Genomic DNA, 19,532 nt, shown 5'->3' on the forward strand with positions numbered 1-19,532 from the left:
GTTTGAAGATCGTACTTGACTAACCACTTGTTGAAAATGGCATTAGTCATCCAAACATTTGCACTAGAACAGTAGTCAACAGAACAAACTTTTTACACCTTTAAAACACAGAGGATTTTTACTTTTTTACAATCATTAGAAGCTCTCTCATTTCTCATCTTTCATATTAGTGCAACAAAGAACTGTCACTTTATCTTTTGAAGATTTAAATCCTTTAATACTTTCATTTTTAAACAAATAAGTATGCTCAAGCATTGCATGAAAATAGAGTCCTGTTTCATCTACATGTAAATATCCTCAGGAGAATATTCAGCAATACTTTTTGGCCACTCAGTCTTAATCCACACATTAGCTGATAAAAAATCAGCACTTTTTTCTACATGATGAATATGCTTGTACACAATTTTCTCTCACTTTTTCCACCTGTTAAACCATCCATTAGTTGTGGTAAAATTTTCTTTGCCCATTGTTTTTGCAAGTTCTGCTTTTTTGATGCATCAAAGGCCCATTAATCGAAGCATTCTTTTCACGAACATTACTAAACCAAATTTTTAATGCGGGTTCATGCTTACCAGATCGGGCTCTCTTCTGATCCATGTTCTCATTAGTAAGAGCTGAAGTTTCAATGTTTGATCTGTTTTTTAAGATCTACACAAGAGTGGCTGAAATTTTCAAATGTACAGCTGCACTACGCTGACTCATTTTGTGCAAGTTATCATAGCACTCCAAAATTCTTTGCTTTTCTTGAAAAGATAAATCTTTACATTTACTTGCTTCTGCCATAATGCTAAGGGCTATTTTAATGAGCACTTCAAGTGAGATTCACTTACTGAAAGAGAGCATGAAAATAAAAGCAAAATCACAATTAGACTGTATTTATACCCCCCCCCCCCTGTATTTGCCTGGAAGATTAAAATCACCTACATTTGCTTGGAACATATAAGATTAAAGGAAGATTAACAACAAAAAAAAGTCAGATTTTGACAAATGTTCTTTGTCAAATTTTCTCCTGAAAATTTGACAAAGAACCCTTAGACAAATATTAACCCTTATTTCTTGGAATTCTGAGATGCAAAAGGCTAAATATTCAAGGATTTTGATAACAGTAACTGGAACGTTGATTATAATAGATGGATTATTTTAAATGTTGTGTTTTGGGACTGGCTGATTTTGATAACAATAGCCAATTGATAATATTATCTGCAATCACAATAAGCAGATTCTACTGTATAATAGGGAAAAATTAATCTGTTTGTATGACAGATCACTAACTACTGAACTTGACCATATCCTTACACTTTCTTAGCCAGTGGCAACAACCGCAAAAAAATCCACAAAAATAATAAAACCATGTAACAGCAACACCCCCCCCCTCTTCCCTCTCCCTTCAAAGCAGAGATTACTCAAAATTTATCACCATTCTATATATCCAGGGCACATCCAAAAAAATATACAAAAATCCTAAGGAAATATGACCTTACAAACAGTTACAGCCCACATAAGAAATTGGCATCTCTTATCTATTCCACATCCCCTAGACCTACCAGGTACCTTGCAGTTCTAAACTATCCTACTATGGCCAAACAGGCAGGACAGCCAATATCAGAACACAAGAACTACAGCCACTTAGTACTTGCTGACCATGCTTTGGACACCCACCACAGGATATGCTGAAAGAAGGCCACTATATTACACTGCAGCAAATAAAAGTATGAAAGACTATTCATTGAATCCATCTCAGAAACTTTCCAAACCTCGACAAATTTTGGTGCATGAGACTGCCCCAAATCTGGGAAGCATACATTTTAAGAACGTCAGCCCTATAGCCAAGACAACCCAGTTTAGCCCACTAGGGGGGAAACTGTTTAGGACTCTAGGCTCAACTTCTTTTGCATTTATTCAGCCTCATTTGCTTTTTTAAATAAGTTGGCACTGTGCATGAAGGTTAATGATTGTCAATTTAATGTTACAAAATGTAAGGTTTTGCACTTTGGTTTGAAAAGGTTACATACTTTGTATCACATTGATATGATACAAAGCCATCAAGCCATTTATGCGAGTTGCTTTAAACTCGCATAAATTGATGAGTCTAGGAAATTGGGGATAATAGCAGACAGATAGATATTGCAAAAGTTAGTAAACTAAGTTTAAAGGATTACTTGGATTATGAAAACCATACAAATAAAGATAGGGAAGTTATTATCCCTCTTTATAAGGCTATGATGTGACAGCATCTTGACTGCTGTGCACAGATTTGGTCATCTGGGTTTCTTGGTGATCAGTTAGTGGCACAGTGGATTCAGAGACAAGTGGCCTGGTGATAGGTCTGTGGAATATTGCTTATGAGGATAGGTTGAAAGTGTGTGGGTTACATTGTTTAGTTGACTGGCAAAAAAGAGGGGATATGATAGAAACTTATATTAAAGGGATTTTATAAAACTAATGCAAAGGAAATTTTTCAATACAAACCACATAGTAAGAGAACTAGGGGGTCATCTGTGGAAGTTGTGTAAGAGTGTGTGGACTAGACTTGCATGGAGAGTGGTGAATGAGTGGAATATATTTACAGAATTAGTTGAGTGTCCTGACAGTGAATGAGTTTAATGAGAGGCATGATAGGTTTTGTGCATATAAAATTTAGTGTGGTCTCCCCATGATGATAAGTGTGGAATATTGCCTATGAGGATAGGTTGAATTCCATGGAGATACTTTTATAATAATATGATACAGGGAAGAATGTTCATAATGTTTTGATCCATAAATAATCCTAAGGTAGTCAGAGTATTTCATCCACTTGGAAATAGTTGGGAGTTTAAACAAAATTGCTCATAAGTTATCAATCAGCAAAGGTGTTTATTAATTTGTCCTGCAACTGAAAATGAAATATTTTGAGCAAAGAGCATAAATTTGTCTCCATTAAATCCAAAACTTATTTTTAAACATGTCGCAAAGTTATTTTTTTTCTTTCTTGTGACATTTGATATGCATTTAAAATTTGTGATCTAAATATACCGAATATGTTACTTTAAATATCTCATTTATTCTTTTTAGTATAATTCAGGCATTTATGAACAAGAAAAACGTACTGCAACTAATAAAAAAGGATGGGGATTTGGTTTGAGAACAGGTCCACGTATTGGTAAACTATTTCTGTCAGTAAGTATGTTTTTGTAATAATTTATTCACTGTTATTAAGAATACATTTTTGAAATATAGTTTTCTGTAAGCAGTGATTTATTATTATTAACACCAGATTTCCATGGATTCAAAATACTCATTTTGGGGGTGGGGATATGCGTTGTTACACATAAAGGCCATCAAGCCATGCTTTAAACTCGCCTGCATTCACCACAATATCAGGCAGTGCATTCCACACACCAGCTTTCTCTGTACAAACCTGCTACTGCTCACACCCTCCTTATACAGCTTCCAGTGATGACCCCCTTGTTCTACCCCTTCCCCAATTCTGTGAAAAATTTCTTCCACATTATTCTGGTAACAACCCTTTACCAACTTAAATGTTTCAATCATATCTTCTGTTCCATGTCCCTAAGACCAGTTACCACCTTAGTCAGTTTTCTCTGGATCTCCATCACCATTAAAACCAGGGGACCAAATATGTGCACAATAGTCCATACGAGGCCTAATCAAAACCTTATCCAATGAAACCAGAATCTCTTTATTTCTACATGTTAAGGTTCTCCACATCATAGCCATAATCTGATGTGATGACTTCAAAACCTGTGACCTCTGAATTTCAGATTCTTGTCTACCACCACTCCAAGGTCTCTTGTCTCCTCAACTTCCTCCAAAATTTCCCACCAAGTGTATACTTTGCATCTCATTGTTGCTTACCAAATTGTAGGACTTTATACTGTGCAACATCAAACTGACAATTCCATACTGTTGCCCATTCATATAACTTATTCAAGTCCTCGTGTAAAGCCACATCTGCTTGGTTCCTCACCACTCCTCCCCAGTTTTGCATCATCTCCAAACAGTTGTATGTCACCAATTAAACTTATCCTAATATTATTTCATATACAAATTAAATAACAGTGGTCCCAAGACAGATCTCTGTGCGCACCACTAGTGACTCCTCTTCAAAGATACTGCACCCCCATGCACAACTTCCTGATATCTATCAGAGAGCCAGTTGCCTGTCAAACTCACTAATCTACCATCTAATCCCATCTGCTTCAGTTTAGTTACCAGTGATATGACAATCTGTCAAAAGCTTTTGCAAAATGTAAGTATATCACTGTATATGCCTTGTCCAATACCTTATTATAGAATAAGCAGGTTTGGTGAACATTACTTACTTTAATAAAGTCATGCTAACAAGCACAAGGAATATTACTGTCATAAACCCATTTTTGTGAACTATTTTTCACCAACCTCTCCATTATCTTAAATACAACTCCAGATATACAGATTGGCCTATAATTTATTCCCTTTTATCACCACCTTCCTTTGTGAAGGGAACATTTTTACCTTCCTTCCACTCCTATGGGACTTGCACTGTTACAGGCATGCCAAGGCTGATACTAACTCCCTGTAAAAACACAAGTCCCAAAGGAGTGGAAGGAAGGTAAAATTGTTCCACTTCACAAAAGGTAGTAATAAAGCTACCAATTATAGATCAGCCTGATCAGTGCTGCCTCCAAAGTGCATTCTTCCAGATTTCATGCTTCAACCTTCATTCAGCCTTTTAGACCTTCAGAATACATTCGCACGTTGATGATGTTAAGTATTTCTTTGTTAGTTCACAAGCAGCACATTTATTTCCTGAATTCTTCATTCCTGCTATAGCTCCAAGCTCTTCTAAGCCTGTCATAATCACTAGCCTTGTAATTCTGCATATATCCTTTCCTCACAAAAGTCTTCATGTGGCTAGCTACAACCCAGGCGATCATTTCACGATTACTCTCACCAGCTGCAAGCACTCTCATACTATTTAGTATGATTGAAAATATACATGGGGAGGGGGGGAAAACTGTCACTACAAAAAACAGTAAGAAATGAATACTGACCAATAGTAGAAACTAAAGGTTGTACCACTATTATGCTCAACCATTATATAGATTATATGCTAAAAATATTGTCGACTTTATCATGTAGTAAATGCATCTCTGTTGACATAAAAGAAAGAACAGTTTTGTAATTAAAATGAAAAGCCAAACGGCTAGTTTTCTGGCAATAGATATTGAAGGGATAAAAATCCTATGTTGTTATATAGCCAGTAAGTGAAACTCAAGATCGAGAACTACGATCTATGGGTTTCAATGCCGAAAAAACTATCGACGAAGGCAATTCGAAGCAAAGGTGGAGCAAGCTCCCTCACTATTCTCGATATTCTCTCATAATGTAAAACACAGCTCCTAGGAGATGTAATACTGTCATTACATTATGAGGAGAGGTCACTACCCAGACCGGTTTCAACCTTTTTTGAGGTCTCATCAGTGAGTAGGTAGACCTGGAAGATATCAAAGCTTAGTGAAAAGAACTTACATACCTTCACTATAAGCTTTGATATCTTCCAGGTCTACCTACTCACTGATGAGACCTCGAAAAAGGTTGAAACCGGTCTGGGTAGTGACCTCTCCTCATAATGTAATGACATTATTACATCTCCTAGGAGCTGTGTTTTACATTATGAGAGAATATCAAGAATAGTGAGGGAGCTTGCTCCACCTTTGCTTCGAATTGCCTTCGCCGATAGTTTTTTCGGCATTGAAACTCATAGATCGTAGTTCTCGATCTTGAGTTTCACTTACTGGCTATATAACAACATAGGATTTTTATCCCTTTAATAGAAAGAACAGTTTATTTGACAAGGTCACTTTGGTCATTTCAGAAAGTCCAAAACAACTGAAGCTGTATTATGTGGCCATGAATTGCCAAAAAAAAAAAACCTGCCATTTCAATATTAGCATATAGAATCTAACTTTAAAAACATCTAGAATGATGATCAGTTTTGATATAACATATGTATTCTCAGAAGCCCATCATAAAAGAAACTTATTAAAGCTCAGTTCTCTGATATTTTTTTTTAAATTAAAAGTCAACTCTGATTAACCTCATATAGAGAGTCTGAGGATGAGTCTCAAGAGATTGCAGTATGGAGGCTACTCTTCTAAACACAATACCCAGACCTAGTTCGTCTACTGATGATTTGGTGCCTGCACATCACACCTGAATGGTGTGGCATAGGAAGCAGTGGTCTCATAGAATGGAAACACCTGCCTTGATGTTTCCGTTCTAGTGGCCTCATCACCAGAACAATCACACTGTAACAGTACTCTGGCTAGCACTGCCTTTCAATGCACGAGACATAAATGGTATCATTGCAGTGGCTAGATGGATCCTGACTTAAAGGCTTTCAGTCATATTACCACATTAAGAATCTAAAGATGTTCAGTTTTCGATGTATATGAAGCATGATATTGCCATGCATCTAGTCATCTATGTCCTCTTCTATATATCTTCTTCCATACTTCTGCAACGATGGAGTTCGACACCTCATTAACACGTCTGACTGCCACAGATTCAGCCAGTTGAACCTCTTTCTGAATATTGATTAATTTGCCTAGCACAAGAGAATGTCACTGAAGATTGGCTATAGCTAGTGTGGATTCCAGATATGAACTTAGCTCACTACTTTGGATAGTGATTCACTATGATTTCATTTGATACCAAAATTATTTCATATAAATCATTGAACTGTGATTTATGCCAAAGGTATTGATACTACAAGTATTCTCTGCTTGGAATGCTGCTGTGATAATAGTTGCCAGTTCCATGTTGTAAATTGTATGGTTATGCGTTTTGGGTTGTTGTTAGAACTGCACTGCAAGAAATTGATGCTAAGAATCCAGGGTTGAAAGTGGACAGGATGCTGAAGTTCAGGAGAACATTTGCAGAAGTGAACAAAATAGCACAAAGTTTTTTGTGCTAATTTGTTCGATTAGATATTGATAAAACACTGACAAACAAGTAGGTAATGAGGGAGATCACGTCTATAAGTCTTTGATACAACCAAATCTGTGCATGACTGAACCAATGTGCATAGATTGGTTATTGGGTTTCCTGGAGATGAGGAAGTCGTGAAGAGTATCCAGAAATGAGTGAGATGGTAACAAGTTTGTGGCATACTCCCTTTAAGGCTAAATTGAAAGTTTGTGGGTCAATTTGGTTATTAGGTGGAAAAGAGGGGATGTAATAGAACCATAAATTACTAAAAGGATTTTATAAAATACTACAAAAGAAATTTTTCCAAACTTCGAAGAAGAAGAAGGAAGAACAAGAGATTATTGCCAGAAATTAAGTAAATATGGTTAGCTGGTATGTGAAAGCTAGATATTTTTGCATGTGTGGTTAAGGAGTTGAGTTTAAAACATTTGATATGGTTATGGGTTATTACTGGCCTCACTCAGGGAGTCCTAGAATGACTCATTGGAGATGCCTGTATAATAATAAAGACTCAGTTATATAAAAATTGGAATCTCAAGATTACAAGCACTGATCTGGATATTTTGCTTAGTATTTTGTTACTTTCAGTAATGTATTGTATATGAGTACATTTGAATTATGATATAAAAGAACATTATTCTAATTGACAGCACAAAAATCTGGCATTGAAGTATTACAGTCACTCTTTTTCCTTGCAGATTTACTACAAACCACCATCCAGATGCTGGACTGTATTATCACATTCTTTACTAAATATGATGAAATATTACATTCTTCTGAGGTGTGGGGGTGGGAAAACAGCTGCTGGCATTACTGGTATATAATTTTTGCATTTGTTTCTTGAGTTTGGCAGATATTTCAGCTTTGCAGGTTTATCCAAAGTAGCTTATTGTCAGTGTTTTGTTTCTTATTCTATATCAGATATGTGATTAGTCATAGCAGGACCTTTTAAACATTTATTTATAGTTATAAATAATTTCAACATTCTTTTGGAACCATAGAAATGTTTAATATCTACATACTAAAAAAATTAATTTTTAAGTAAAAAATAAATCCTTCGAAGTGTATTTTTATCTCTAAAGTATTTTTATAATAATATTATGGAAGAGATGTAAGAAATATTTTGATATTGCATAGCATAATATAGAACTATATTTAGTAAGATAGATTTTTATATTTTAATACTTAATATTAAAAATTAATATTAGTTTTATTATTTTACTGGAAATTTTGAATTTGCAACATATTTTGTATATGTTGTTTTGAGTAGATAGCACCACCTCCAACCAAGTACCAACCTGATCAGTCAGACCTTCATCTGTTCAAGTCCTGCACTAAGCCTTTTAACAGTGGTTCTAAACGCTTTGGAGGACAACTTCCTTGTGCTCTTACTCCAGGGTAAGCTTAGCTGATTAATGTCTATTTATTGACTCTTAATAATTTTTTAAGATGACTTAAGATGTCAAACACTATGATCATTTGTCATTGATCAGTTATGATATATTCTTAATTATAATATAATATGTGATTGGGGTTTGAGACTATATAGTGAAAAGTCAGTTGACTTAGCACATCTGCTAAATTGGCAATTTTTATCTGTTTTGTTGAGTTTTTTTCCCCCTTGGAATAATTAATTTTTATAGTATATTACTGCTGATTTTCATGTATTTATTGAGTTTGGTATATTTCCAGATATTTTGTTGGAAAAGTGTAATATTCAAGTAGTTCCATAAAATGGTGCCAGTCACAATTATAACAGCATTATTAACACCAGACCTCCAATTCAGTCAAACTCATTGCAGGAGGCACATAAATCTTTCGAAGTGTATTTTTATCTCTAAAGTATTATGATGGGCTTTACATGTAAAGCCCATCAAACTGTTCTTTAAATTCAATGTATCTGCATTCACCACAATGGCATGAAATGCATTCCACTCACCAGCCACTCTCCACACAAAGAACCTGCTCACACCCTCCTTATATTGCTTCCAGTGCTTTCCACTTGTTTTACCCACTTTCCTATTCTATAAAAAATTTCTTCTATATTAACCCAGTAACAGTCCTTTACCAACTTAAATGTCTCAATTATATATCCTCTCTCTCTTCATAGTCACAAGGCATTGCAAACTGCATGTTGTTTATTTTTTTAACGGTATAATAGAACACAGAAACTAAGTAAATAATTAATTTATTAACTAATTTATTAACTTATATTAAATTAATTATTTACTTAGTTTCTGTGTTCTATTATACCGTTAAAATAATAAACAACATGTTCGACGAACACATAAGATTGCAAACTGCAGTTCCTCATTCTCCTTTTATATCCCACATCTCAAAGCCCAGTTACCACTCTAGTCAGCCTTTTCTGGATCCTCATCATTAAAACCAGGGGACCAAATATGTGCACAATAATCCATTGGCCTGATCAGAGCTTTATGCAATGAAACCAGAATCTCTCTATTTCTGCATGTTAAAGTTCTCCACATCATAGCCATAATCTGATGTGGTGACTTCAAAACCTGTGACCTTTGAATTTCAGATTCTTGTCCACCACCACTCCAAGGTCTCTTGTCTCCTCAACTTCCTTCAAAATTTCTCACCAAGTGTATACTTTGCATCTCATTGTTGCTTACCAAATTGCAGGACTTTATATTGTGCAACATCGAACTGACGATTCCATACTGTTGCCCATTCATATAACTTATTCAAGTCCTCGTGTGAAGCCACATCTGCTTGGTTCCTCACCACTCCTCCCCAGTTTTGCATCATCTCCAAACAGTTGTATGTCACCAATTAAACTTATCCTAATATTATTTCATATACAAATTAAATAACAGTGGTCCCAAGACAGATCTCTGTGCACACCACTGGTGACTTTCCTCTTCAAGGATACTGCCCCCTCCCCCTCCCCATGCACAACTTCCCGATACCTATCAGAGAGCCAGTTGCCTGTCCAACTCATTAATCTACCATCCAATCCCAACTGCTTCAGTTTAGTTACCAGTGGTGTGGCAATCTATCAAAAGCCTTTGCAAAATGTAAGTATATCGCTGTATATGCATTTCCCTTGACCAACACATTCATCACTTTGTTATAGTATATAATCTAATTGGTTAAACATGACACCCCTTTAACAAATTCATGCTGATAAGCATAAAGAAAAACATTTATTAACCCATTTTTGTATCCTATTTCTTGCCAACCTCTCCACTACATTAACTATAACTCCAGATATACAGATTGTCCTGTAATTTTTTGTCATATGCTTATCACCACCTTTGTGAAGTGGAACAATTTGATCTTTCTTCCACTTGATTAGAACTTGTACTGTTGCAAGCCTTTTGTTAAACAGGTATGTCAAGCCTGATGCTAACTCCCTGAAACATTCCCTTACGACATGTGGTGATATGTCAAGGCCTATGACCATACTGATGTGACCTTTATCACTGCTTACTTATCCCATCACCTAAGTCTCAACCTCCCCACTCACATCCTGATCCATTCTTATGCTGATCATCCCCATATATACATTCACTATTACTTTCAGCATCCACTCTCTCTATGTAGTGTGTGTCACTATCCACCTAGGCACCCTCCCCCATTTTCCTGTTCCTCTTACATTCCCAGTCCCTCTTCATCTCTCACATTACTCCTATTTCTATTGCTAAGTATGTTGGTCCCTTTCGTTCCACCCTCCTGATCTTTCACTTCACTTCTTACTTCTAATCTCTTGTTAACATCAAGAAACAAAGCTTCTCCAGTTTACTCACTTCAAATCCATTCAGATACAGTCTGTCACTTCTGTATAATTCCATTCTTCCCTCAAATATGTGCCACTCATTCACAAATTGCATACCTTTCTCCTCACACAGCTCTGCCAGCATACCATTCATAATTCTTATCATTGTCATACCTGGGCAACACACACTGATAACCTTTCCCACTATACTGTTATCTTTCACGCCTCTTGATAACCTCCTGATATCTGCCCTTACATTCTCTTTATGTTCAACTAAATCATTTGTTCCTGCAACCAACACTTACTTTCTCGCTTGTTTCCTCCTCATATCCAAACATTAGAGCATATAGTAACAACAAAGTTGAATGATAGATGGAATAGTGAAATTATGAACAAAACCAAAATCATGCCATTTTGGAAAATGATATTGAAAATGAATTAACTTAGAAAATATCAAGAGTAAAACAAATTATTAGATGGATGAAAGGGAAATGGAAAAATTCAAAAAACAATTAGAAGCATAGGAAGGACAAGAAGTGTAAGCAAAAAGGAGAAACAGCAAAATACTGAATGAGATAAAATATTGCATAATGATAATAAGATAGATAAAATAAATTATAAAAAAGGAAATTATATGGTATGAAGAGTCAATTATAATACATACAATTGATTGATGTGATACTGCTTCAAGTTTTCCAGGTGCTAAAATAACAAATTTAGTGAATATAATTGAAAAACAGGAAAGAAAAGAGATAGTAGTTCTGGAAGGAACAAACAATTTGACTGGTGATAAATACAGTATGAGAGAGGATATGGAACCATTGCTGGAAGAAGTGAGGGTGAAGAGTGAGAAAGTGAAAATTATTAGATGTTACCAAGATATGATAGTACCGAATTTTGAAGGTGAACTGTAATGGTAAACAAGTTGATGCATGGGCTGTAAATTAAAGATGCCAACAAATTATATATACTACAGGATATAAGGGGGTGCTTAAGGGTCAAAACTGTATAACTCAGAGGAGACCTCTACCTTTAAAGGAATGCGGAGAACCGTCCAGGGCTTCTGAGCTAATGTCCAATCCTCACTTTCTCGTGGTGCACCCTGTTGGGTATCTACCTGAATACTGAACAAGCGAGGATGGGCTGGCAATTTGGGATTTACCGAGCAAATCGTATTCTTATTCGCTTAAACCAATATACAAAATGATGGTACAACATAACAAAATTTCATACCGGCTGGGGCGTCGCCCTCTTAAACAAGGCCCCCCGTTGTTTTTCCCAGGGAACCAGGGCAAATAGCAAAAAAAAAAGTCAGCTACTGAAATAAATCTGAAAGCACACCCCAACTCAATATCACCAGAGTTAAAGATTGCTACTATCAACATAAGAAGCCTGAATGACAAAGAAATGGAGCTAGCTGAGGAATTAGATAAGTACCAGATCGACATAATAGGGGTGACTGAAACAAAAAAGACAAAAACTGGTGAGATCTTTCTGAGCAATAAATACAAAATGTTATATTCAGGCAATGACAATCAAGGAAAAGGAGTAGCCATAGTATTCAACACAAAATACGATGCTAATCTTCTTGAATGGCAGGCAGTCTCAAGTAGAGTGATGTGAGCAAATATCAGAATGGGGAATAGGACAATGAGACTTCTTTGTGCCTATGGTCCCACAGAAGGTTCTACTAAGATAGAAGTGGAGGAATATTTTAATGCTTTAGAGAAAGCAACTGACACAATGAAAAACGAAAAGTTGGTCCTTGTTGTGGATCTAAATAACAGAGTAGGAAATGATTGTCAGACATATAAAAATATTTTGTGAAAATTTGGAAAAATGAGCAAAGCTAATAATTATGGCAAATACCTGTTGGATTTCTGCTCAGGACATGGACTGGTTATTACTAACACTATGTTCCAACATAAAAATGTGCACAAATTCACATGTAGAGAAGAGGCAAGGAATAAGAAAAGTCTCATTGACTATATTATTGTTGATAGTGATGTTTTCTCCCTGGTGCAGGACACCAGAGTGTACAGAAGATTTGAAATTGGAAGTGATCACTATTTAGTCTTGAGCAGGATAAAATTGAATTTCATATTGAAAAGAATGATATGTAAGAAAGTTTTAAAGCAAATAAAAGTTGAGCAGCTTTCAGATGTGAACTGTAGACTAAAATACACAAAGATTATTGAAGAAAAAATGAAAGAGTTTGAGAATAGGAACCAAACCTTGGAGATTCATTGGCAAGCCTTGAAGAAATCCCTGATTGATTCAGCTAGAGAGGCATGTGGTGAAGTTGTCTGTAAGGATAGAAAAATCAGAACTCCATGGTGGACACAGGAAGTTAAAGAGGCAGTGAAGGAAAAGAAGAAAGCATATCAAAAGTTCCTGGCAAATAAGTCAGCTTTTGCTCTTAGAGAATACAGAGACAAATGTAAGAAAGCAAAACACTCTGCAAAACTAGCTAAACAAAAGTCATGGGAGGACTTTGGCAAGAACGTAGAAAATAAATATCAAGAAGGTGGTAAGATATTCTGGAAGTTGTTGAAGAAGCTTAGAAATGGAGGAAAGAATGCTGTAAAAGTAGTTAGAGATGATAAAGGTGATGTGAAAACAGACTAAAAAGATATCCTTGAAGTATGGAGTAATTACTTTGAAAAATTGCTAAATGAAACAAGCAGTGATAGCACAGAGGTAAAAAACACTCAACAGGCACACAGTCAGGAATACATATCCATATTTGAAGTAAATAAAGCCATCAAAGGCTTGAAATGTGAAAAGGCAGCTGACCAGAAATGCTGAAGTATGGTGGTATAAAAGTCTTACATTGGCTGCACTGCATAGTTCAGAAAGCCTGGACAGAGGAACGAATTCCCGATGATCGGAGTAGAGCTCTAATAGTACCCATATATAAAAAGGGAAATAAAACTGCATGTGAGAATTACAGAGATATTTCCCTACTAAGTGTTCCTGGCAAGATCTATGCAAGTATACTTGAAAAACGGTTGAGAAGAATTGTGGAAGAAAAGCTTGGTGAAGAACAAGCTAGATTCAGGCCAAATAGAGGCTTTCAGGATCAGATCTTCACTTTACAACAAATAGTTGAGAAAGCATGGGAAAAAAAAAAGATATGAATTTAAGTTTTGTCAATCTGGAAAAGGCATATGACAGGGTGCCAAGAGAGAAGCTATTCGATACACTACAGTTATATGGTGTCAATGGGGCATTATATCAAGCAATACTTGGTCTGTATTTGAATTGTAAGTCAGCAGTTAGAATTGAAGGAAGTACAGGATGATGCTTTAATGTTAAACCTGGAGTTAGATAAGGATGCATATTTTCCCCTCTGTTATTCATTATCTATATGGATCACATTATGAAGGAAAGTGGTATTAAACATGATATCAGAGTTGGAGATGTTAATGTAAGCCCTTTGCTTTATGCAGACGATGTTATACGTCTAAATAAATCTGCTTCAAGTTTGCAAGATTCCCTGACTAAATTGAATAACTGTTGTAATAGATATGGTATGAAGGTTAGCAATAAAAAGACAAAGACAATGAAAATAGGTAGAATCGTTGAAAATGTCAACTGCATTGTGAACGGAGAACCTGTCGAACAAGTAAAACATTTCAGCTACTTAACCACGATTTTTAGTGAAGATGATAAATTAAAAATGGAAATAGACAACAGAATCAACGAAGCTGGTATGGTAAGAAGTCAATTGAATAAAGTTATATGGAATAAGAGAGAAATTAGTCGGAACACTAAATTAGCTGTATACAAGAGTTCAAACCAGTTTTAACTTATGGATCTGAGAGCTGGATCAGAAGTAAAACACTTGACCAAAGGCTAGACACCGCAGATATGAGAGTCCTGAGAAAGATTAGAGGCGTGAACAGATGGCATCAATGGCAATATCATATTAAAAACTAGGATATTAGGAAAGAACTAGACATTATCAGCATTCAAAATTGCTTTAGCAGAGCTAATCTCAGGTGGTATGGTCACTTAAATAGAATGGGCGAGGAAAGATTAGCAAAATATGTGTCACGATATAGGTGGATTGATACGGTACAAAGTACCTTAGACGATAGAAATATAAGATCTGATAATGTTGGAGTCTTGACAAGTAACAGACTGATTTGGAGGAAAATTGTAGATAGGAGGTTAGTAATGATGTAAATTTTTCATGTAGTACTATCATATCCTGTACACCCCATGAGGGTACATATCAGGAATTTGATGATGATGAAGAAATTATATGTCCACTCAGTTAGTCTAGTGGTTGTGAGCTTTGCAACCATATGCCTGGGGAAGGAGTGTCCTAGGTTCGATTCCCATCTGAAACATGGGTAGCTGAAGGATCTTCCTCAGCCATAGCCAAGTTAGCCAGTCTTGGGCGTGGACAGTAGGGTTTTTCCCCAGTTTATCCCAGTGGGGTTTTTCATCCCACAAAGCAGGCAAACCGTCCTTGAGAACTCAACACTACAGGACATAGGATATACCAGGGCATAGGTCTTACCACCTTATCCTGTGAACGGTTTGAGATTTGATCATTAATAACCCCTCAACACTGCAAGGTAAAAGAGGGGAAAAGGAAGATGAGATGAGAAGAAATTATATACTTGGTTTAATCCTTTATCCAAGTGTAAGCAAACAAAGTTTGTGTATGAAGTATTTTCAGGACTAAGGCAACTCGTATATAGAATCTAATGATTTCTACTTGGCTTAGTGTCCTATAATGCAAAGCACATATCCTTATGACATGTGTAATGCTATGCATTATGGGAAAGGTCACTACCCAGACCAGTTTTGACTTTATTGAGGTCTCATCAGTGGGAGCCAGACCCAACTTGATAATAAAAAATCCTTATAAGGACTGGCTTAAAGGGCAAAGCAAGAATGCTTTTTATTTTATCCATTATCTGTAGAGGACAGTGTAGGGATAAGGTGTTATGGAGCTATTAAAGCTCTGATCATGGCAGGAGGGTAACAGCAATAGCCAAGCCTCAGTTAGACCTTCATTGGCTACAGCACTGCCATCCATTCCCCTCCAAGGGTATTAATTACCGCATCTCACGGTCCAACTTGATAATAATGTTGAAGTAATGCAGAAGTCATTTTCATATACAAGTAGCCAAAAGGTGTCGCACCTTATTATTAATTAAATACTCTGGATTAGAGATAGTTGTTGGAAGTTTTTCCACTTGGTTATACTATAAATTTAAAGATACCTAGAAATTATATACTTAAGCTGTGTTAAAACTGGATGTGTGGGATGAGGTTGAAGGAAGAATGTATTTATTTAAGGACAGCCTGCACTTGAATTTGTTTGATATCAGGATGTGAAGAATTATTTATGTGTATTAGACCTCATAAGTGAGTTAGGGAAGCTAGATTGTGTGTAGTTGGAATGGTGATAATCTGTGCATAAAAGCAACTAAGTTATGCAAGTGTATTAATAATGTGAATATGCCCTGTGATAATTGCATCACAATTATCATAGAGGTAATTATGATGAAAGGATAATTATGCTTGTCCAAATCATCCTTTCGATATCTGGCAGGATGTCTATATAAGTATTTTATTTCGTATCCAAACACAAGTGGTGCAGTAGTAAGTAGTTGGTACAACACATTTACAATAAATTAGGATACATTACAAATGAGAACAGCTTAAATTTAGCAGGTAAGTTAAATATGAAGGAAAAAGAAAAAATACGTAAGTTATTGTATATAACTTATGTATATAACTTATACATAAGTTATATACAATAAACATGGTTAGATGTTCCTCTAGAATCTTGCACAATCAACTGCTCTTTCTGTGCAGGTTATAAGGTCCTCTTTTGTGCAAGGTGATTGAAGAAGGGGGGGGGGGTGTTCCATGGACTGGGGTGTCCCACACTCACAATTATCTGGTCCAGTGAGGTTTTGTTTGCAGCATCCTGTCGTTAGTAAGTTCATTGAGGCTTGTCCAAGCAGACACCACATAGAAGATGTTTGGCTGTTGGAATGCCGATATTATTCTCAGGGTACAGTGCAAGTCATTGTTGAAGTGTTGTCTCTGGAGGGTTTTTAAGTGGTTCAACAATTGCTAGGAAGCTATGTCGAGATCTTAGTCTCTGAGGCACTGTAGTCTGGCCAAATAGTGGGTAGCACTCATCATTCATTTGTCTGCTTCTTTTGTCAGCTGAGAATGCGGATCTTTGAATTGAAGAAGGGTGCAATACCAGCCAAAGTATACAGGTCTCTTAGTGGTGGTTTCAGGCATCCTGTAATTAAGCGACAACTTTCATTCAATGCTGGGTCAAGTTTTTCAGCATGGCATGATCTAGACCATACAGGGCAGGCATATTCAGCAGAAGAATAGCAAAGGGCCAAGGTAGAAGATCTCAGTGTACACCCCATTTGGAGGAAGTAAGCTTTCTTAATATGTTGTTTCTTGCATTAATTTTTGCCTTTGTTTTTTCTATGTGTGTATTTTATATGAAAGTATGATTGAGAGTTACACCAAGGTAGACTGGGCTCCAGGAAAGTTCTATATTAGAGCCTTCCCAAGAAATCTGTAGCTTCCTGTTGGCTTCCTTATTGTTAAGGTGATAAGGCCAGTCTGGGTTTTCAAGGGGTTTGTTTTAATTGATTACTGCTATAATATGTGGTTAGACTATTTAAGGCAAGTGATATAGTAGTTTCAATAGACTTGAAATTTTTTGATTGAGCAGCTATGGCAAGGTCATCGGCATAGATAAAATTTCTGGTTCCTGGAAAGATGGGGAGATCATTGACATAGATGTTGAAAACCCAGACTGGTCTTATCACCTTAACAGTAAGGAAGCCAACAGGAAGCTACAGATTTGGGTTGGATGCCAGTGGCTCTTCCTAGTCACAGGTCCACAAAAAAAGGGTCTGTTTTCCAAGAGTGATTGGATCAGGAGGACAAGGTGATAGTCTCTAGTTATTCCATATATTTTATTTCTGAGTGTGAGATGGTTTATGGTATCATATGCTGCAGTTAGGTTTACAAAGACTGCTCCTGTGGCTAGTTTTTGCTCATAACCATTTTCTGTCTATTGAGTGAGGTTGAGAATTTGTGATGTATTGGATTTGCCTGGTCTAAAACCAGCCTGCTCACAATAAGATGGGGTTCGATTAGGGTTGTAGCCTATTCAAAATTAATCGTTCATAGAGTTTAAAGAGGTTGCTGAGTAGTGATATGTCTGTAATTTTTTTGCTTCGGTTGGAGTTTTCCCCTGGTTTCAGAAAGGCCACCACTTTGGCATACCTTTAGATAGTTGGTATCCTTAGGGTTCTGAGGCAAGTGCTGTTATAGGTTTAATAACCACTCTTTAGTCCTGGGTCCAAAATGTTTAATTTGTTCATTACAGATATCATCAAGGCCTCATAGAGGTCAGATTTTCTAAGTTTTAATAGGTCTATGGCAGCATTCAGTTCAATGATAGTGAAATCAGAGCTAATCATATTTTGTTCCTCACTTGGGGTTCTAAATATCTTATTTTTTGGGTGCTTTTTAGGGAATTTTCCATTCAAACTTGTGAGCAATTTGATTAGCTGTCACCTGTAGATGCTCATATGGCTTAGTGAAATCCTTTCTAATTCTGTGGATAAAGTTTTGTGCCGTTTTGCTACTATGAGTCACATCAATGGCTTCTATTTCTTTTTTCCATGAGGAATGCCTTTCCTCTACCATCTTGGAGCATAATTATTCTCCTGCATAGATAATCTCTCTGAGAAGGAGTTGGTGTTGTCAAGTTGTAAGTAATTAGCATACTGGGCTTGTATATATATCACTGGAAAGGTCTGAATGTGTAGGGCATCCTCAGAGGATGTGTTTGGTGGAGATTTTCCTCAGTATTTATATGAATTGGTGGTTTGAAAGGACTGGCCCTATGGAACAGTTTTTTTTTTTAAAATTAAATTGTCGTCTGTAAGGGACTGTGTTACGCATAATGGCTGGGTTGAATTGAAGCATTATAGGTCTGTTCCACATACTCTATGTTGAGTATGTTGAATGGGATTTAAGACCTTTTTAACCCAAGTGTTTGGATATTTTTGAGTTAACAAATATGATCATAGTTATATCCCTGCTTCCATCTGCCACTGTTGAAAGATGCAAGGAGTTTTGGATTATGTATCAGGTTTAGAGAAAAGTTTTCAGCCCCTTTTTTTCAACAAGTTCTCCATCTTCATTGGAGTTTGTGTAATCCCAGTTAATACTATGGCTGTTAAAGTCACCTAATACGACATTAAGTCATGTACACATTATTATTGAGGAGGATGTTGGGGAAGGAAAAAGCTTCTTCTGGCGGTTTATAAACTGAGGTGATTGAGATATTTTTAAATTGTAATAATCTCAATATTTCTTCATTGAGTTAATGGACAATGGAATTAAGTTTTCTTTAGTAAATATTGCACTATAATATTTATAATGGGTATCACTTTGATGAGTTTCATGTCATAGATATACGATCTGGCAGTGCTTTCCCACTCTGTGAGTTTCTTACAGGCAGAGCACATCAGTCATTATCTCTGCAAATATTTGCAATGAGATCTTGCTTGACACTGGAGAAACCTTCAATATTAAATGATATTATTTTTAGGCCTGGCCCCAGGTGGGATCCTTTAGGGCAGGAATTTGGGAGCATTTTAGTTTGATCACTTGCATTTGGTTGGTAGCAGCTTTAGCTTCCCCTAGCGGGTACTCAGTGTGCAAGAATGAGAATCTAGTTGCTGTACACCCCTGTCTATATAAGTGAAGCATTAGATATGAACAGAGATCTAAAAGTTGT

General features: G+C 36.3%; 1 protein-coding gene across 1 annotated transcript in view; it reads left to right on the forward strand.

Annotated features, from left to right (window-relative positions):
* LOC150092769 (ciliary microtubule-associated protein 3) overlaps positions 1-19,532 on the forward strand; it is a 102,996-nt gene that overhangs the window by 28,979 nt on the left and 54,485 nt on the right. The window contains exons 3-4 of the mRNA XM_090414742.1: positions 3,052-3,156; positions 8,243-8,370. Coding sequence (XP_090270868.1) covers positions 3,052-3,156; positions 8,243-8,370 — 233 coding nt within the window. The remainder of the gene's footprint in view (positions 1-3,051; positions 3,157-8,242; positions 8,371-19,532) is intronic.

Source organism: Typopeltis vanoorti, chromosome 25 (genome assembly GCF_054136105.1).
Source record: "Typopeltis vanoorti isolate ZY-2024b chromosome 25, IOZ_Tvanoo_1.0, whole genome shotgun sequence".
Classification (NCBI taxonomy): Eukaryota; Metazoa; Arthropoda; class Arachnida; order Uropygi; family Thelyphonidae; genus Typopeltis; species Typopeltis vanoorti.